The sequence below is a fragment of the Schistocerca piceifrons genome, chromosome 6, assembly GCF_021461385.2.
Source record: "Schistocerca piceifrons isolate TAMUIC-IGC-003096 chromosome 6, iqSchPice1.1, whole genome shotgun sequence".
NCBI lineage: Eukaryota > Metazoa > Arthropoda > Insecta > Orthoptera > Acrididae > Schistocerca > Schistocerca piceifrons.
The window spans coordinates 65,383,637-65,405,394 of NC_060143.1; the positions used below are offsets into that span (position 1 = coordinate 65,383,637).

General features: G+C 45.2%; 1 protein-coding gene across 1 annotated transcript in view; it reads right to left on the minus strand.

Moving 5' to 3' along the window:
* Window positions 1–13,704, minus strand: part of LOC124803142 (meteorin-like protein) — a 300,495-nt gene extending 286,791 nt beyond the window's left edge. The window contains exon 1 of the mRNA XM_047264322.1: window positions 13,244–13,704. Within this exon, the coding sequence (XP_047120278.1) occupies window positions 13,244–13,704 (461 nt within the window). The remainder of the gene's footprint in view (window positions 1–13,243) is intronic.
* Window positions 13,705–21,758: the final 8,054 nt, after the last annotated feature.

The window sequence follows — 21,758 nt, forward strand, 5'->3', positions numbered from 1 at the left end:
GACGGAACCTCGGACCTTTGTATTGGTAGTTGGGCAGTTACAAACGTACACACAGTAATATAACAGAATCTTCGTGGCTCCATACCTACGTATAAGACTACGAATCCAAAGGGTATAGGCTTGTCACTTAATGCTTGTTTCACGCCTGGCAATGATGAAGCGTATGTGAAAAATACAAGCACCACCATTTTTTGGCGTCCATGGACGTTGTACGTATCCCTGCAACTGGTTCAGGTAGGCAAAGGAACATCCCCTAGAACACGACGTAGAAGCCCGTTCTTACGTTCAAAAGAGTCTTTGTGTGATGCTAATGGTTCAAATGGCTCTGAGCACTATGGGATTTAACTTCTGAGGTCATCAGTCCCCTAGAACTTAGAACTACTTAAACCTAACTAACCTAAGGACATCACACACATCCATGCCCGAGGGAGGATTCGAGCCTGCGACCGTAGCGGTCACGCGGTTCCAAACTGAAGCGCTTTAGAACCGCACGGCCACACCGGCCGGCCTCTTTATGTGATGCATGAAAACGCTTCTGGCTTGAGAGGTAGAGCAATTCATGTGTTTACATTCACGCAAGACAATAGAACGACATCGATAGGAGAGATTTCCATAGCCTTATTCCAATATGAACATTTTTCAGTCACAAGTCAGGAAAGAGTTTAGCAGTAGTAAAATATCTTTTCTCGTGTAGGAATTTTGAAGTAAAATAAGCAGTGCATATTTGCATTTTACAGCATTCGGTTCTGCAACGACAAATAACGGAAAGGGATCTGGTAGTTTCTGTTGCGATTCTACGAAGTCGTGTGGCTTGCGTCGAGTGATTTGACCTGAACGAAACACACACGGGACAATTTTGCACCAATGCCGCAACGCGCAAATCACCCCTGCAAACATTTTAATCTTTGCACTATGATGTAATTGTCTTAAGCTTACGGTTAGCTATTTAAAAAAAAAAAGCTTCAACGTAAATAATACCGACACGAAAACTACGCTTCATTAGGCACGCTGCTTCATTAGACTGGGTGTTGCTAACAGCAGTATGCCTCCCTGTTTCTCACTTACAATTGTGCAGAAATAATTCATTTCTTCTGGCACAAAATTTCCAGCATTAAAAACTGGTTTCAATCGGCGGAAACGGTGACACTCCATCGAGTACTGAAGCCATGATGTCAGACGTACCCAGTCGGGGCATCGGAGGCTGCCCGCAATGTTTTTTCTTTCAACACGTTTGTCTTTCACTTGTGCCATATTCTCGTGACCCTACTAGGCAATCATCAGATAGTGCAGGCCAAGAACTAACGCAGGCGACACACCTTCAAATGGTTCAAATGGCTTTTGAGCACTATGGAACTTAACATCTGAGGTCATCAGTCCTCTAGAACTTAGAATTACTTAAACCTAACTAACCTAAGGACATCACACACATCCATGCCCGAGGCAGGATTCGAACCTGCTACCGTAGCGGTTCCAGACTGAAGCGCCTAGAACCGCTCGGCCACACCGGCCGGAGAACACACCTTCGTTTCAACTTTAAAAAAATATGACATTAAAATTACGCCTTCTGAAAATATCTTGGGAGGAATTTTACGGAACATTTTTAATTGGTGACCATAATCTTATACCTCTGGTTTTTGTTATGGAAATGCTTTGTTGTTCAATCTTCAGTCTGGTTTGATGCGGTGAGCCACTGTTTCCTCTTCTGTCACTAGTCCGCCTCACATTATCACTTCAATTTTTTTGTTCTACATATTTTAATCTCTGCTTCTCCTGCAGTAATTACTGTCTTCGGGTCCCCCTAGTACCTCTGCATGTGCCTTTATTCTCTCTCTTCTATTCACCGTTTTCCACATCTTTTTTGTGAACGACATTTCTTATCGACCCACGAAATTTTCAATATCCTTCTGTAACGTCACCTGTCTAACTCTTCTATTCTTCCTCGCTTTATCCAGCAACAAATCTTACGAAAGTACAATAAATTCTAGGCAACGAACGTAACGCCGCATCGAAAATTGCTTAAGAAAGGCACTGGTTTCAATCGGTATAACGTACGTACATATGTTTACCCTGTAGGTAATTTGAAAGCGATTCGGTACTAAGTGGGTGGCAGTATAGAAGGAAGCCCCGTGTGTCGGAGATCCAATTCCGTTCCCCGCGGGGTATCTCCACGAGCGCTGCTCCGGTCGATGGCCCTGGAGATAAAAGTAGCAATCAGTTCCAGCGCTGGCTGGACAGGCCCTCTCGCCGACACGACAATGCCGGTGCTTCCAGACGCAGTTACCCGAGCCAGCCCAACTGCCTACGACGACGGTTCCAGATCGCTGACCCCCTCCACAATCGTTGAGAGCAGAAAACTACCACCTGAGCGCGTGTGAGTTATGGTAATCTAGGCACCGTGATTGCCCTGTTGTTCTGCCGGCGAACCACCTGCTATATCTGAAATACACTGTTCTGACGTCATCGCCACTCCTCCCTCTCCCGCCGGACGAAGCCATAAACATTGTAATCGCAACTGCTTCACGACTGGCTTGAAGACTTCCTTGTGACCAGTACTTCTTACGACATTCTCAAACGGAGATACGTCTTCAAAGATGGTTGTAACGTCGAAAATTCCTCAAGCAACTCCCCTTTACTGTTGTAGGCAGAGAAGTGACGAATCTGCAAAATTGCAGCTGAGTGCAAGAAGACATACATAGGTTCGACGTTTCTGCATGGACCGCCGCATAAAACAAATGTAGCGAACACTCGTAAATGTGTGAAAAGATCCATTATTGTTTGATTACACCACTGGCGCTTGTCCAGCAAAACAGTAACAGCCCGGAAGAATCTCAAATGAACCCGTCTCCTGAGCGTTTCAAGCTAAACCTGCCACGGAGCTAGCAGTGAGGAGATTCATAGGAAGAATCCTAAGTTACTACGAACGAGGTAGCTTACAAAACTCTCCTCAGACTCTGTTGTGGGTGCTGCTCGTCAGTGGAATAGCGTTACCAGGTAGGATTAATAGGTGGGACAGGAAGACTGTAACGCGGGTAGGTATACAGACTCCGCGATGGCTTGAGGACAGACGTATAACAGGAAACACTGCACCAAATAACACTTCTTTCTGATATATTTGAAGATAGTAACTGTTCTCGAAATAACAGATACCATTGACGACCGTGCAGCTTCTCTAGAATTTATTATCTAACTCCTTCCCGAAAATTTCTCAAACGAATCTCTGATTCTTTACTTCTCATAGTATAACAAAATAAGAACGAAGTCCTATAATAGTCTGAAGATCGATTTAACAATTATTTACAGAAAAAAACGTTTTTGCTTCAGAAAGAAGTGTAATAATTAATTGAAACCCTCACCTACCGACTGGTGTTGTTGATATAGGCCTACCTCGATGGGGGAAGCTGAAAATGTGTGCCCCTACCGGGACTCGAGCCCGGGATCTCCAAAGTGTGCGCGAGTAATGAGTGAGTAGGCAAATATCTATTAGGTACATTACATATGTAGAATTGTGGACAGCTGGGAATGTGGGTCTCACGGGAAGCGTGCAAGGGATAAGTCCTTGCAGTCGCGCTATTTATCTGTGTCCTCGGTGGCTCAGATGGATAGAGCGTCTGCCATGTAAGCAGGAGATCCCGTGTTCGACTCCCGGTCGGGGCACTCATTTTCAGCTGTCCCCATAGAGGTAGGCCTATATCAACACTGGACTCGCATTCGGAAGGACGACGGTTCAATCCCGCGTCCGGCCATCCTGATTTAGGTTTTCCGTGATTTCCCTAAATCACTCCAGGCAAATGCCGGGATGGTTCCTCTGAAAGGGCACGGCCAACTTCCTTCCCCATCCTTCCCTAATCCGATGAGACCGATGACCACGCTGTCTGGTCTCCTTCCCCAAACCAACCAACCCACCAACCTATATCAACAACACCTGTCGGCAGGTGAGGGTTTCAATTAATTATCACACTTCTTTCTGTTATATGTTTGTGACCATTACAGTGCCATCTATGACAAAGTGAAAAAAAGTGGTCCAACTAAAACATTCATATTTCTTTACGCACTACACGAGTATGTAATAAAAAATCGCGGTTCCTATTAAAAAAAAACCGCAGCTGATATCCGTCTGACCTATGACAGCGCCATCTAGCGGGCCAATCCTAGCGCCATCTGGTTTCCCCCTTCAAGCTAGACAAGTTTCGTTGTTTGTAGTTTCTTCGTTTGACGCGTATTTCGTGAGATAATTGGTCCGGTCACGATAAATGGACCATCCTGTATAGGCGTTGGCTACCCCAGCGCCATATTCTGCCTGTTTACACATCCCTGCATTTGAATGCACATGTCTATACCAGGTTTTTTTTTTTTTGCTCTTATGTGTGTAACAAATGATGAGAAACGAATTCACAATGTGTCTGATTCAGACTGTTCAGACTAGAGATGGGTAGTTCGCGAACGAACGGGTGCAAAGGAACGGTTCACCAAGATGAACGAAAGGACCGAGGAACGAATTCCAAGGAACGATCGGTTCATAGTTCACTTCGGTGGCGGCGGTGTCACTTGGGCAGTTCTCGTTCCAGCCTCGGTCGCGTGCTCGTCTCAGTCTCAGTCTCCCTCGGCCGCAGTCGTCGTTCTTCGCATGACCACCTGTCTCAGTTCCACTGCCGACTGCTCCTTGTTAGTTCAGTATCCAGTTGTTCGCCTATTTTAGATGTGTTCCAAACTGTTCTTGCACTTGGTTCTCGCTATTCAGCGTCCACGAGCGGTAATCAAAAAGTATTTTATGGTTACGCAAATTACATAAAAATTACGTTGTATGTAATAGGTACGTCTTTTCAGGTAACAAAAGGGCATATCTGCTCACTTCATTATATCGATGAACAGCAGAAGACATACTTATAACAAGGCAAGTTTTTTTTGTTATTTATTTTTTGATTTCATCGACTTGATTTAGCAGGTAATTTTCAATAATTTGCTTAATTTTTAGTGTAAGAAAATTCATATAAAGCCACTTTCGCTTATCTTTCATGTACAAAACATTAAGTTTTGTACATCGTCGAAAATCAATACGAACGTGAGAGCTTTGGTACACCCTGTTGAACAAACGGAAAAATGGAGGCGGTACAATTGGAGAGCGATCCGCCTTCACCAACATGCATAAGCAATTCATTAATAGTTTATATATATATATATTTTTTCGACGATGTTATAAGTTGCGCTAGGGACCGCATCTACCTTCTTTCGAAGTTAGCAGGCAACTACGCTGTTATGCGGCGGATCGTTTCGGCCCATTCAACATCTGTCCTTCAAGTGTAACGAGCGTGTAACGGAGTTTATATTTCGTACCTGCCACAGAAAATTTGTGTTCGTGGGGTTTCTATTCTAATTCGAACGTCCGCTATACGTATTCGTTTCGGAATATCGTTTCTACGTCTTCCGTTAACTATACGTGGTTAACATTATGAAGACAATTAATATATATATATATATATATATATATATATATATATATATATATATATATATGAATTACAATAAACTAATAATAAAAAGAAAATGTTGTATGGCGCGAGATTCGATCAGGCGACCTTCGGATTACGAACCCGAGCGCTTACCGCTGCGCCACGACGCTGTAGAAAATTATTAATCGAAGAGTATTTCATGGCAACGGTTTCTTTTAACTGTCGATTTTCTCGACAACGGTGAACGAGTAAAGATGAACGGTTCCCAAAAAAGAACGATCAGCAGTGAACTAGTTCCCAAGAATGAACGAGTTTGCCCATCTCTAGTTCAGACCGAGGCAGGCAACCAGCCAGCCCGGCGTGGACTGTCGCCGCCGCTGCTTTTAAGAGCGGCCTCGGCGCGAACCGTGGTGCCTTTCTTGTGCCTCGCCTTGTCTCGTCGCGGGACCACCGGTGGGTCGCGTTCCGCGAAAGCCCGCCAGAGCGCTGCCCGGTCGGCCGCAGGCGAACGCAATCAACGCTGCGGCGGCGGCGGCGACCTTGCCCCGGAGCTCGTAATGGACTGTGCTGCTCCGGGCGCGCCACGGCGCGACGGCAAATTGACTTCCAGTCCCGGCGGCGGGCCGCGAGCTCCTCTCTACTGTCTCGTCCCGGCTTTTGTGGCTCATCCCTCACTCCTCCGCCCCCTCCCCCTTTCCGCAACAACGCTTTCTGCGCCGTCACCCTGCCCCGGACTCCGTCGTATCGGCTGCACGCGATGCGTCCTCGCCACCGTGTCGCACTGCATTGACGCGGTTCGTCCGGCCTCTTCTCGGCTTCTTCTTTTACTCCCGACAACTGTAGCACCCAAATGTCCAGCGACGCAAAAAAAAAAAAAGCTACAAATCCGTCCTCGCGCGGGACGTGAAAGCGAACGTGAAGCCGGTCGCCTGTTTCACTCTGAGGACTTCTCCTCTCTAATCCACTACCAGTATTTCTACATCTACATGTTTACTCTGCTATTCACAATAAAGTGCCTAGCAGAGGGTTCAACGAACCACTTTCAAGCTGTCTCTCTAACGTTCCACCCTCGAACGTGAAATGTCCCCTCAGAAAAATTAGTGAATTACTGTGCTGATAAACCTCTACGTTATTTGATACTCAAACAGCTGAGCAAAACTCAACGTACTCAGACATTTCTCTCTTTACTTAATCTGATCAACACTCAACTGACAACGCAATCCGACTTTCAATAATCCATACAAAAAATGGCCCCTGACTAACATTAAACTATACCTTTCATGAATCACTTACCTCACAAAAATCTTCGTTACTCAAACTACTGCAATACAGCGAGCGCCAATACTGCCAGCTGAATAAAAGATTCTAACTACTGAAGGCACTAACTACTGATAGGCATACTTACCAAATGAAAGATTTTGATAGAGAACAAACAATGTATTTACCTTAATAGTATTCAAAAGTCGTAATATATATACCAGTTCATGACATCCTTACAAATTTACTCTTTCTGTCGAACACACGTCCGGATCATCCGCTCTCAAAACTCCGCCATCTCTCTTCCCACATCCACCACTGCTGGCGGCTCACCTCCAAGTGCGCAACGCTACGTGCTGTTAACAACCAACTGCCCAACAGTACAATAGCGACTATTACAACAATGCCAACTAGCCACAGACTGCACACAGCACAGCCTGTGATTTTCATACAGAGCGCTACGTGACGTTACCAACATAAAAACCTAAACAGCCTACTTACAAACGTCACGCGGGAAAAACGAGCACTTAAATTTTTCTGAGCGAGCCCTGATTTCTCTTATTTTATCGCGCTGATCACTTCTTCCTATATAGGTGGGTGCCAACAGAATGTTTTCGCAATCGGAGGAGAAAACTGATGATTGAAATTTCATGACAAGATTCCGTCGCAACGAAGAACGCCTCTGTTTTAATGATTGCCACTCCAATTCACGTATCGTGTCTCTGACACTATCTCCCATATTTCACGATAATACAGTATTTGGCCATACATTCCCTGGCTCTACAATGCGTCAGAACTTTCACCACATCGCTTCATGTAAAAAGTGAAAAACTAAAAAACTTGCAGTTTTAGTTAGGCTGCTTGTAAGGAAACGTGTCTGTCAGGTATGCTCAAACTTTTTACACTTGGGATCTACTACATGCAATTTAGTCCATTTAGAGTCTTTTTTATATCATCAGTCTGCTGACTAGTTCGATGTCGTCCGCCATGAACTCCTCCCTGTTCCAACCTCTTCATCTCAATTATTTCTGAATGTATTCCCATCTCTGTCTTCCTCTACTGTCTTTGGCCTCTGCCGGCCGGTGTGGCCAAGCGGTTATAGGCGCTACAGTTTCGAACCGCGGGACCGATACGTCGCAGGTTCTAATCCTGCCTCGGGCATGGATTTGTGTGATGTCCTTAGGTTAGTTAGGTTTAAGTAGTTCTAAGTTCTAGGGGACTGATGACGTCAGGTGTTGAGTCCCATAGTGCTCAGAGCCATTTGAACCAAAGTCTTTTTCTCGCCGATTGTGCTGAGAACCTCCTCATTCCTTACCTCATCAGTCTTACAGATCTACTGACTTGGTGATTCTTAAAGGTTTAAGCACACCGTAGCAAAAATTAACCGTTCTGTTTACACAAACGATAATTTTCTCTCCATCAAAAATTGTAGGCTTACGCTCAGTTTCAAGATATACACCATCTTACATATTACGAGGGCAGTTCAATAAGTAATGCAACACATTTTTTTTCTGAAACAGGGGTTGTTTTATTCAGCATTGAAATACACCAGGTTATTCCCCAATCTTTTAGCTACACAACACTATTTTTCAACGTAATCTCCATTCAATGCTACGGCCTTACGCCACCTTGAAATGAGGGCCTGTATGCCTGCACGGTACCATTCCACTGGCCGATGTCGGAGCCAACGTCGTACTGCATCAATAACTTCTTCATCATCCGCGTAGTGCCTCCCACGGATTGCGTCCTTCATTGGGACAAACATATGGAAATCCGACGGTGCGAGATCGGGGCTGTAGGGTGCATGAGGAAGAACAGTCCACTGAAGTTTTGTGAGCTCCTCTCGGGTGCGAAGACTTGTGTGAGGTCTTGCGTTGTCATGAAGAAGGAGAAGTTCGTTCAGATTTTTGTGCCTACGAACACACTGAAGTCGTTTCTTCAATTTCTGAAGAGTAGCACAATACACTTCAGAGCTGATCGTTTGACCATGGGGAAGGACATCGAACAGAATAACCCCTTCAGCGTCCCAGAAGACTGTAACCATGACTTTACCGGCTGAGGGTATGGCTTTAAACTTTTTCTTGGTAGGGGAGTGGGTGTGGCGCCACTCCATTGATTGCCGTTTTGTGTCAGGTTCGAAGTGATGAACCCATGTTTCATCGCCTGTAACAATCTTTGACAAGAAATTGTCACCCTCAGCCACATGACGAGCAAGCAATTCCGCACAGATGGTTCTCCTTTGCTCTTTATGGTGTTCGGTTAGACAACGAGGGACCCAGTGGGAACAAACCTTTGAATATCCCAACTGGTGAACAATTGTGACAGCACTACCAACAGAGATGTCAAGTTGAGCACTGAGTTGTTTGATGGTGATCCGTCGATCATCTCGAACCAGTGTGTTCGCACGCTCCGCCATTGCAGGAGTCACAGCTGTGCACGGCCGGCCCGCACGCGGGAGACCAGACAGTCTTGCTTGACCTTGCGGCGATGACGACACACGCTTTGCCCAACGACTCACCGTGCTTTTGTCCACTGCCAGATCACCGTAGACATTCTGCAAGCGCATATGAATATCTGAGATGCCCTGGTTTTCCGCCAAAAGAAACTCGATCACCGCCCGTTGTTTGCAACGCACATCCGTTACAGACGGCATTTTAACAGCTCCGTACAGCGCTGCCACCTGTCGGAAGTCAATGAAACTATACGAGACGAAGCGGGAATGTTTGTAAATATTCCACAAGAAATTTCCGGTTTTTTCAACCAAAAGTTGTACAGCCGACTTTGCTAGCGATGCTACACTGACAAATACGCTCTCATTTGCCGAGACGATAGTTAGCATAGCCTTCAGCTACGTCATTTGCTACGACCTAGCAAGGCGCCATTACCAGTTTATATTGAGATTGTTATTAATGTACCGTCAAGAGCGATGTAAACCAATTATGGATTAAAGTTAAGTATTCCAGCAACAACGTACCTTATTGGCTATATTAATTACATTGTCGTGTTCCAGACCTCACGCCAGTTTACGTGAGCTTAAACGCGTGCATTTCGTCTCCTCCAGCAACACGGTGTTGCCTCTTCTGCCAACACAGCAGTTTCGGAGCACACCGTTTATCGTACGTTGTTGAACATGGAGCTCCGCTGCAGACTATCCCCACGTGTTCACATGTAGACGCAACGACATCGACAATTACGATTGCAGTGGACATGGGATCACCCGGCTTCGACCCTCTATCAACGGAAACGTGTCGGCTCTTCGGGTAAATCACATTTTTGCTGCACTAGGTCGATTGTCGTCTCCACAAACGCCGTCATCGAGGTGAACACCGGCTCGAAAGTTGCAACGCGGCACTGTCGCAGGCTGCTGGGAGCAGTATTATGCTATGGGATAGCGTAATGGATGTGTAGAGCTCAATGGAGTAATTCTCAAAGAAGTGTTGTGTTTTTCCGGCAATGCATGGCAAATGGGTGAAGATGTATAGGTTAAGACTACGTTCACCCTGTTCAGACACGAATGGGCAGCAGGCTATTTATCTGCAGCATCTTGTTGACAAATTGAAACATGTGCCATAAAAAAACTTGGACAATACTATGGGCCTACATAAAAATTTGTGTTTTAGTGTGCCTTACCAGACATTTCGGAAATGTTCAAAATATCATACAGTGCGCTTATTTTAAAGAGTTACCTTTTAACAAGTAACTATAGTGTCGTTGATTTTGTAAAGTCTAACATGTAAACATTGATAACTTTGTCCACCAACATTAGAGCAACTTACGTGAAGAAGTAATGAGTGTAGTAAAAATTAAACAGCGAATACATGGGAGTTAACAAATTATTAAGAGTAATTCAGTGTATACAACTGTGTAACTAATTGGAGTAAAGGTGTATGGGCTCGGAAATGCTGTCCCAGTTGCCAGAAACAGAGCTTGCCATATGCCAACATCACTGATAAATGATTCAGGTTAGGCCAAAAATAAATGAGACAATTCAGTTACAAATTTCTGCGGCGTTACTTCGAATCGATTCATGCCTCAAAAATTCACGGTAACTGAAATTTATTGGTAAGCGTCCATGATACACATCTGCAATTAGCCCACCGACAACGCTCCAACGTGCTAGATTTTCGACTCGCTGTAACCTAATAAATATTGATTTACACGAACTTTTTGGGCGAGAATAATGTAAAGAATCGCCGAACTTCAGTATAATAAGTGACATAATAAGTGGCATAATCATTACAAATAGAAAAACAAATCCTCCTCAGTTTATATCAACGTGCTGGAATGGGACACGGGCTGGGATCGTTCGCTGATCATAAACTGGAATAAAATGGCTGTCGATCTCTCGTCACGCCTTCAAAATATATACCATGGTATGTTTACCTAACAAGGGTGCCTAAACGAGAGGATTAACTCATGCAGCTCGTTGCACAATGCGTTCATCAGCAACTTGAAAATCAGAATAAAAATAGTGGTATACGGTTTTGGAATCGAAGCGAATGACACAGTTGCTCACTTATTACTCTTTTTCCTAGCATAAGCAAACTGCACACGTGAACCTGGTTCCTCGAACGTGAGTCACTATGATGACAGATGTGCTCGCCTGATGACCGGAATCAATTGAGCAGGGATTATAAACAGAACGAGGGGGCAGAGGGACTGCGCACATTAAAATTCCGATCCCTATTGCGTACCGCGGCGGACCGTAAAAAACCTCTAGGAGCGTCGTCACCAACAGGAAATGGCCTTCATTTCTTTTATTAGCGTTTTCAGCTCTCCACGACGAACTGACCATGAAGAGAAAACAAATGGACCCGTACTTCCTGCTGTCTCGTTTCAGTATCATTTCAAGGAACGGTTGTCTGTTTCTGATGCAGAGCGTTGCACGCCATACGATTTGAGACTATCACGCCCGAGTAAACACATGACTATCATAAAAGCGGGAAAGGCTGAACAGGGCTACCTTGACGGTTGCTAACGAGACTACAAAACCACCTAAGAAAGGTGGTAAGAACCGATGACAGGCTGGCAACAGACGACATTGGGCGCGGGGTACTATCAGGTGCAGAAAGGTAGACAGGGTACACCAAGTTTACAAATGCATATGCTTGGTATAATTTAATGACTGCTTGTTTAAGATAAACATAAAAAACGGAACTATGTATTTCGCGGCTTTGCTGCATGATCAGATGGCCAGTACAATGTCGAAACATCTTCACCACTGCCCATCTTGCGCGAGAACATTACACCCGAACTCAATACATTCAGATAGATCTGTGTAATGTCTTCACCTAAATTTCAGTGCTCCTGAGTCTTTCAACGCTGCCTGCCTAGGAGCAATGACTCCTAATACCGCCAAAAATAAACTAATTTAATGACCACTTAAATTGTGTTCTTTTTTTATAACGCAAAGGTCTCTTTGCAACGTGATTTACTGGAAGTACTCAAAACTCACGAAGTACGAAGGCAAGGGTAACGCTGCTTTTATCTGTATACAAGAAAGGTAAACAGTGAAAGGAATTAAGGGCCTGCGTCAAATGTTTTACGATGGTCTACTGAAATATTAAAGTGGATCAAGGCATACCTATGAAAAGGTTAAAACTTGTATGGTGGCGGCCTCTTGCAATTTCTTCGTGATTTATGCAGACAATATGCAGATACCCACTGGGAGACTTTTGCGTTACCTGTTATAGGCTTTGGTTCAAATCGTTCTGAGCACTATGGGACTTAACATTTGAGGTCATCAGTCCCCTAGAACTACTTAAACCTAACTAACCTAAGGGCATCACACACATCCATCCCTGAGGCAGGATTCGAACCTGCGACCGTAGCGGTCGCTCGGTTCCAGACTGAAGCGCCTAGAACCGCTCGGTCACTCCGGCCTGCTGTTATAGGCTTTCTGAGATTATCTAAATAGTTGAGAGGAGCTGTAACGGAGAGCGTTAAATATGGCGCTAACGTAAATATTATACTACGCCACAGATCAGTCTGTTACTGCAATCTTCCACTGGTATTAACATTCGTTGACTTCGTCAATTCACGTGATTCTCACCTTCCAAACTAAACTAGATCATCAGCTACGCTACTGATCAGTCTGCCCCCACAACCATGATTTCATGGGGTGGCGTAGGTGGTGGGGAGGCGCGATTGATTTAACATCATACTCCAGCCCACTACAAGACTAGTGGCCTCTGGCACAGTTCTATAAAGTACAATTTAGCTGGTGACGAATCTCATGCAAAGCACGATTGTCCACTTCACCCTCAAAGAAACCGCTCACGTCAGTGGCATGTCATGATACGAATCTCAGGTTCGCAGTAGAATCACGAAACAAATCACACACACGTGGTGGACACACCACTGCCACAGATGCACTTATTTTCGAAGCAGTGTCGAAGCTCATAGCCCCTCACCACGAACGCTCCCTGCCGAGAAATCTCGCCGCTACACTGCCTGGGTTGAGGCCTCCCGAGCGCCAGGTAAACAAACACGGCCACGGAAGCAGGCGCACGTGGTTCCCTGGAGCGCGACGCACCTACCTTCCAGTCCAGTCGCACTGCTCTCCCATGACGGTGGTGGGCGCGCCGATACCGCCCGACGTGAACATCAGCAGCAGTGCCAGAGCGGCTGTCGCCGCGGCGGACGACGGTGATGACGACCAGACCGTCGACGCGGCGCGCTGGCGTCCCCGTCCCGCGCCTCTACCACGGGGCAGAATCCGCATGGTGTCCGCGCCGGCGGTGCATGACTCGTTCGCACCGGCGCGCAGCAGCAACCCCTCACCACGCACGCACACTGCGCCAGACACTTCGCGCGAAGCTGACCGTGACGCACTGACAGACGCCCCACATGTGCCGCCCGCGCCCGTTCTATCCGCAGGTCGGACAGCGACTGGCGCGACGCACAGCCTCGCGGCCCTGCTCGGGCGGGAGTCGCGGAGGTGCTGCCGCCGCGCGGCGCCCCGCGGAAACTGCCCTATCTGCCCGGGGTCCGAGTTCATTGGTCACAAACAGCCTCAGTTAAGCATACAGCTCGCCCGCAGCCGGAGCCGACTCAGCGCCGTCACAAATATTTGTCTTGTCGGCGGTAGCAAGTGCTCACTGGAAACTGCTGCGTTCTTTTTTACTCCAAAGGTTAAGTTTTCAGCTGTACGTGCAGTTACATCCACTCTCGATGTGAGAGACCTTGTCGGTTCCGGGAATAGGAAAGTTGCTGTTCTACATCTACATCTATACTCCGCAAGCCAACCAACGGTGGGTGGCGGAGGGCACGTTACGTGCCACTGTCATTACCTCCCTTTTCTGTTCCAGTGGCGTACGGTTCACGGGAACAACGACTGCCGCAAAGTCTCCGTGCGCGCTCTAATCTCTCTAATTTTACATTCGTGATCTCCTCGGGAGGTATAAGTAGGGGGAAGCAATATATTCGATACCTAATCCAGAAAAGCACCCTCTCGAAATCTGGACAGCAAGCTACACCGCGATGCAAAGCGCCACTCTTGCAGAGTCTGCCACTTGAGTTTGTTAAACATCTCCGCAACGCTATCACGCTTACCAAATAACCCTGTGACGAAACGCGCCGCTATTTTTTGGGATCTTCTCTATCGCCACCGTCAACCCGATCTGGTACGGATCGCACACTGATGAGCAATACTCAAGTATAGGTCGAACGAGTGTTTTGTAAGCCACCTCCTTTGTTGATGGATTACATTTTCTAAGGACTCTCCCAATGAATCTCAACCCGGTACCCGCCTTACCAACAATTAATTTTATATGATCATTCCACTTCAAATCGTTCCGCACGCATACTCCCAGATATTTTACAGAAGTAACTGCTACCAGTGTTTGTTCCGCTATCATATAATCATACGATAAAGGATCCTTCTTTCTATGTATTCGCAATACATTACGTTTGTCTATGTTAAGGGTCAGTTGCCACTCCCTGCACCAAGTGCCTATCCGCTGCAGATCTTCCTGCATTTCGCTACAATTTTCTAATGCTGCAACTTCTCTGTATACTACAGCATCATCCGCGAAAAGCCGCATGGAACTTTCGACACTATCTACTAGGTCATTTATATATATTGTGAAAAGCAATGGTCCCATAACACTCCCCTGTGGCACGCCAGAGGTTACCTTAACGTATGTAGACATCTCTCCATCGAGAACAACATGCTGTGTTCTGTTTGCTAAAAACTCCTCAATCCAGCCACACAGCTGGTCTGATATTCCGTAGGCTCTTACTTTGTTTATCAGGCGACAGAACGGAACTGTATCGAACGCCTTCCGGAAGTCAAGGAAAATAGTATCTACCTGGGAGCCTGTATCTAAAATTTTCTGGGTCTCATAAACAAATAAAGCGGGTTGGATCTCACACGATCGCTGTTTCCGGAATCCATGTTGATTCCAACAGAGTCGATTCTGGGTCTCCAGAAAAGACATGATATGCGAGCAAAAAACATGTTCTAAAATTCTATAACATATCGACGTCAGAGATATAGGTCTATAGTTTTGCGCATTTGCTCGAAGACCCTTCTTGAAGACTGGGACTACCTGTGCTCTTTTCGAATCATTTGGAACCTTCCGTTCCTCTAGAGACTTGCGGTACACGGCTGTTAGAAGGGGGGCGGGGGGGGGGGGGGGCGGGGGGCAAGCTCTTTCGCGTACTCTGTGTAGAATCGAATTGGTATCCCGTCAGGTGCAGTGGACTTTCCTCTGTTGAGTGATGCCAGTTGCTTTTCTATTCCTTAGACACTTATTTCGATGTCAGCCATTTTTTCGTTTGTGCGAGGATTTAGAGAAGGAACTGCAGTGCGGTCTTCCTCTGTGAAACAGCTTTGGAAAAGGTGTTTAATATTTCAGCTTTACGCGTGTCATCATCTGTTTCAATGCCATCATCATCCCGGAGTGTCTGGATATGCTGTTCCGAGCCACTTACTGAGTGGGTGTTGGCGCCCCCTCCTGGACTTTATTTATAAATCAGATTCCGCGCAACCATGCGACCCAAAGCTGCATGGTGTAACATACCATTTCCAGTAATGTCAAAACATCAACGTACTGCTATTTTGTATACGTAAAAATGTCCACATTTAAAAGTTTTAATCTGGAACTCGACTGGTTTTTTTAATGCTGGTTTCGTTGTCTGCTTCGTTGTATGTTTCTCTCCAGTTTTTCCTCTACGAAGAAATATAAATCTTTCCAACGTCGTAATGGTTTTTTGGGTCATTTTAACTACCAAATAATGATAGTTAATTCTTTTTGCCTTTCTATTTTAAAATACTCAGACGACTCGTTCACAAAAGTTGCAAGATTTCGCATTTATATGATTTTCATCTTCTCACATGAGCTACAACATTCCAGCTGTTTGCTACGTCTGCACAAAACACGTCCGATCTTTTAAGCTGACTTCGCAGGACCGGTTTTTACAACTATTCTTCCCGTCAATCGAGAATGAGTCCATACTGCACTTCTAGCTAAGCAATCTAAATATTTTAAGTCGCAGGCAAAAACAGTATCTGAATTAACTAACACATATTCTTTACGTAAATTAACAAAATTAAGTGGAAATACTGTAAATAACTTCACAAAATTTACATAATTGTGTCGTATTCACTTCGAATGAAAGCATCAATCGACAAAATACATTTAACTATAAATTACTTTGTATGATGTTACCGTCTTAGAAATAAAATGATGGATACCCACCAGTATCAGACAGTTCATTATGTTCGTTAGGCTCCATTACATCACATTGGTGCCGGCCGGAGTGGCCGAGCGGTTCTAGGCGCTACAGTCTGGAACCGCGCGACCGCTACGGACGCAGGTTCGAATCCTGCCTCGGGCATGGATGTGTGTGATGTCCTTAGGTTAGTTAAGTATAAGTAGTTCTAAGTTCTAGAGGACTGATGACCTCAGAAGTAAAGTCCCATAGTGCTCAGAGCCATTTGAACATCACATTGGTCCTCTAACGAGTCAGTCCATAGTTAACGGAATGCTGATTCGAAAGTTCATAAACAAGGGCATTAAACAATTAGCAAAACACGGAAAAAATTTTAGCGAGTAAATAATATAGAGAAAAATGACGTGCAAAATAGAAAGTGTATGCCACAAGAAAACCTTTCAACTTGGATTTGAAACCTGACGTTTATCTCTTAGTTTCTTCACTTCTGCTATAGGCCTACTCAATGGTCACATCTTTCTGCACAATATTTAAGAAAGTATAATACAGAAAGGAATTACAGACCTTCGCTGTGAGTGAGTGTTGATTGAAATCAATGGAGAAAATTGAAAATTTGGGATGGCCCGAGAATCGAACCCAGGTCTAATGCTTACTATGACTTTTGTTTTTGTTTTAGAAGGCCGCGATGTCTCATTTATTTATTAACAAAAAATTGATCTGCCTTTTGCATGACTTGTCTCTGAAAAAAAAAGAAAGCAATATTACACTTCTGAACACGCCCATGAGGCGTTGCTACTCTATGGACGCCGCCGTCCCACCTTCATGGCATGTCTTCCCGTAATACCGTGTTGGTGCCTGTTATCTATTCATCTCCTACGTGAGAATGTATCAAATTTATCTTCTGCCATGAATAATCCAAAAAAATGGTTCAAATGGCTCTGAGCACTATGGGACTCAACTGCTATGGTCACAAGTCCCCTACAACTTAGAACTACTTAAACCTAACTAACCTAAGGACAGCACACAACACCCAGCCATCACGAGGCAGAGAAAAATCCCTGACCCCGCCGGGAATCGAACCCGGGAACCCGGGCGTGGGAAGCGAGAACGCTACCGCACGACCACGAGATGCGGGCATGAATAATCCAGCAACGGGGCGGAACGTGCAAGATGCTCCTCAAGAAGTTCGAAAAGTACTGACTGTACTTACGGATCTTCACAACTGCGCAATGAAGATCGTTCAAATAGTTCCAAAAATCCGTGAGTTGTATGACACCACCTCCAAACAGACAATGATTCGCGTGACCTCTGATCCATGTGACAGCGTCATGTTTCGTCCTCGGGTAATAAGCAGCGTCTGGGTAGAGGAGAGTGTGTGGATCGACATAAGCGAGCGACATTCTTAAAAAGAGAGCCAAAATTTGACACACGAAGTACCAGATCCATTCCGCCGGCCCACAACGTAGCCAATGTCCGTCTGTATCCTGAACGTTGCAGTTCACGCATAAAGGCGAATCTGCAAGATGGATCCTATGGAGTCTCTCTCGAGAAATATGGTTTCTGTTCACCGCAAGTAGCACGTCGAATGTACGTCTGAATATAGAGTTAGTGGTAGTGCGTCATACTATGTTCTAATGCACGGCAGGACATGTCAGTTCGACGATATTAGGTGACTGGCGGCGAAGTAGCGTGCAATAACTGTCACTGGTCGTTGGTAATCGAGAGACAGGAAGAACGTCCCGCAGGTATCTATACTCCAGATACAACCTCCAAAAGTAGGAAAATGGCACCGATATCTCAGTAAGCACCACCGGAGGGTCATGGGATGATGGTGCCAGAGCCTCCATCAGTCCGCGCGACCGCTACGGTCGCAGGTTCGAATCCTGCCTCGGGCATGGATGTGTGTGCTGTCCTTACGTTAGGAAGGATTAAGTGGCTCTAAGTTCTAGGGGACTGATGACCTCAGAAGTTAAGTCCCATAGTGCTCAGAGCCATTTGAACCTCCATTAGTAAGCCCGTGAGTCTGGTCGGACATTGCGGCCAAAGCTTGAAGCGGATACTAACGTATAGACATACAGCTCCATCTTGAACACAGACAAAGCCTGTTCAACAACTGTGTGTGAAAAACGCCTATTTTTAATTTCATTCTTATAAGCCATTAAATTTTTTGATAATAACATTTTGGATACCATGGATTTTATCACAACTACGATGTAATTTCAGATGTTAATGTCCCTATGCAATCGGCCGTTGTGGCAGAGCGGTTCTAGGCGCTTCAGTCTGGAACCGCGCGACCGTTACGGTCGCAGGTTCGAATCCTGCCTCGGGCATGGATGTGTGTGACGTCCTTAGGTTAGTTAGGTTTACGTAGTTCTAAGTTCTAGGTGACTGATGACCTTAGATGTTAAGTCCCATAGTGCTCAGAGCCGTTTTTTTGTCCCTACGCAGCCTTTGAACAAAAAAGAAAATAAGTCTTTAGCAAAGGTAATAAGTATTAGTGAGGAGGCCGCTGTGAAGTATTGCATTGGCAGACGCAGGCCGGCAGGGAAAGGGTAGCGACGTGTGTATCACAATAACATGTAAGGGGAGTGTCAGACGACGATTAGTTCACATGGGGGCCTACGACTTCCTCTCACCAATTTGATTCATATTGATAGGGTGTGTAGGGCACTAGCACTTCAACATACGTAAACAGCAAGACGCAACTCTCAACTGTTTTCGAGAAAATCGAGTTTGGAAATTTTAGGCTTATTTATGTTGTGTCTAGGCAAGACAGCCTAGACACAATGAGAGGAGGCCGAAAGGCACGCGCTTAAACTCACGCAGGCTGGCGTGAGGTCTGAAACAGGATACGTAATGAATGCTATAAAGAAAAGTACGTAGCTTCTGGAATACTTAACTTTAATCCATAATTGCAGAACATCGCTCTTGATGATACAGAAATATAATAGCAATATAACAAAGGATAACGGCGCCTTGCTAGGTTGTAGCAAATGACTTAGCTGAAGGCTATGCTGCCCGCATCTCGTGGTCGTGCGGTAGCGTTCTCGCTTCCCACGCCCGGGTTCCCGGGTTCGATTCCCGGCGGGGTCAGGGATTTTCTCTGCCTCGTGATGGCTGGGTGTTGTGTGCTGTCCTTAGGTTAGTTAGGTTTAAGTAGTTCTAAGTTCTAGGGGGCTTATGACCACAGCAGTTGAGTCCCATAGTGCTCAGAGCCATTTGAACCATTTTTTTTGAAGGCTATGCTAACTATCGTCTCGGCTAATGAGAGCGTAATTGTCAGTAATCCATCTCAGGCAAAGTCGGCTGTACAACTGGGCGAGTGCTAGTACGTCTCTCTAGACCTGCCGTGTGGTAGCGCTCGGTCTGCTATCACTGACAGTGGCGACACGCGGGTCCGACGTATACTGAAAGGGTACAGTACCGCCCGACATTGAAAATAAGTACAACATACTTCATTATTTTTGTCAGAACAACACATTTTTTTTGGTAAAATAACTCAATTTCAATTAATACAGCGAAGTCGGATACCAGTGTGGGAAAGAATGACAATTTATTTGTTTAATTGATCACATGTGCACTCCCACAAAGTAAATCCCTACATCCAGTTTGGTGAGATCTGTGAAATGAATGAATGTATGGTCGTCTGCTAACCGCAGATAGTGAATGTGAATATATGATCATCTTTGAGTCGATCCTTTGGCCACCTTTGGTGGGACCAAAGAGATGAAATTTACCAGAGCTTTGAGCGCTTGAAATGTGGCTGACCAATACGATAGCAAGGTGCTTCCCCCACCTCGACAGAGATGGGAGAGGACCTCGAGAACGGCCATGTTTCAGCACTCTGCCGCTGGATCTTGTGCTGTTAAGTCCTGTTTTAGTTGTGCTCCGTAATGACGAAAGAGTGGAGACATGGTATGCATGTGGAATGTTTAAGAGTAGTTTGAAATAATAATTTCTCTATTTCAGGAACTTTTGTGGGGAGAATTAAATGTCAGGCAGGTAATATTAAAGGGATTGTAGTAATCTTCGGAAGTGACCAACGGTCACAATGAAACCACGTGTAGCAATAAGTTGAAATACTTCCGTGTGCTTAAGTTAAGCTGAATTACTAGCGTGTGTACAATAAGTTGAAATATTTAAGAAATAGCGTGTGTACCATAAGTTGAAATATTTAAGAAATGGCGTGTGCAGGACTTGAAATTAGAGACGAGTACTTCCACGTGGTGAGTACTGTGTGAGTCTCAATCTGTGTATGAGACAAAGGATAAAGAGAAGTACTCGTCCATGGTATCAGTTGAGGACTCGCGTGTGTGATGTTCTTAATATTACTTTGCGTGATATGATTCCGTGTGACGCTTGATTCAAACTCTGAGAGAGAAGCAAGGTGAGTCGGCCGTCTATCCAGCAACGCCACTTGGCTTGCATTGCACAGGAAGACGTGCAAATATCTCCAGAGTTCATAGTAGGAAAGTAGAATTACAAAGTGGGGCAGTGTCGTGTGAAACTGGGATAAATATTAATTGAAGTGGGAAAGCTGAAAGTGATAATGTTGTGACCATTCTCTGTGTAGTATTTCATGTTGTAGTGTGGTGTATGTCATGTAATTTGGGTATGTGTGGTTTGCATGAGAGAGTAGCGAGGTAGTTTCAAAAGATTAGTGGGTTATGCTTGTTCCTTCCGTACCGCTCGGTCTGGAGGAAAGTTTAATGATGATGATTGTGAGAGTCGAAGCGTGAGGTATAATAAAAGATCCACCATCCTATCCAGAAAGTGCACTGTAGCGTTAAAAGTAATTACGAGACCATAATATAGAGATTCACCATTGTAAAGCCACGCCCACTGGGCGGAATTTCTCATGTGTTATTGTTGTAGGTCGTAGAATTTGTGTGTCTAGGTTAGAGAATTTATCGGAATAAATAAGATAGTGAAAAGAAAAAGATTGATGGACTCTTCCTTCGAATTGTATGTTGTCATAATGTCCCGAATTTATAATGTGTGCGCCATTCATATTCAGTGCGGTGGCCACGTGTTGACAATAGCCGTTAAATAAAAAGGGAAGGAAAATGTGGTATTGCCAGTGCGTAGTGTACAGTCAAAGTTCTGTAAATTACTGTTAGTCAGATGCGTGTTTCCGTCGCGTATTAATGATATAGGAGGATAACTTGTAACTTAAGTGTGAGTACTAGAGTTCGTGTTACTCGACAAATTAAGAATGAATCCACTCGCTTGGCAGACCACTCATCTTGCAGGCCTGACTGCTTGATGCCACAGTATGAGCAAGGCATGTGGGTGCCTCTCAATACTACCGGACCGCGGCCGATTTAAAAGGCTACCACCTCGCAAGTGTGGTGTCTGGCGGTGACACCACAATTT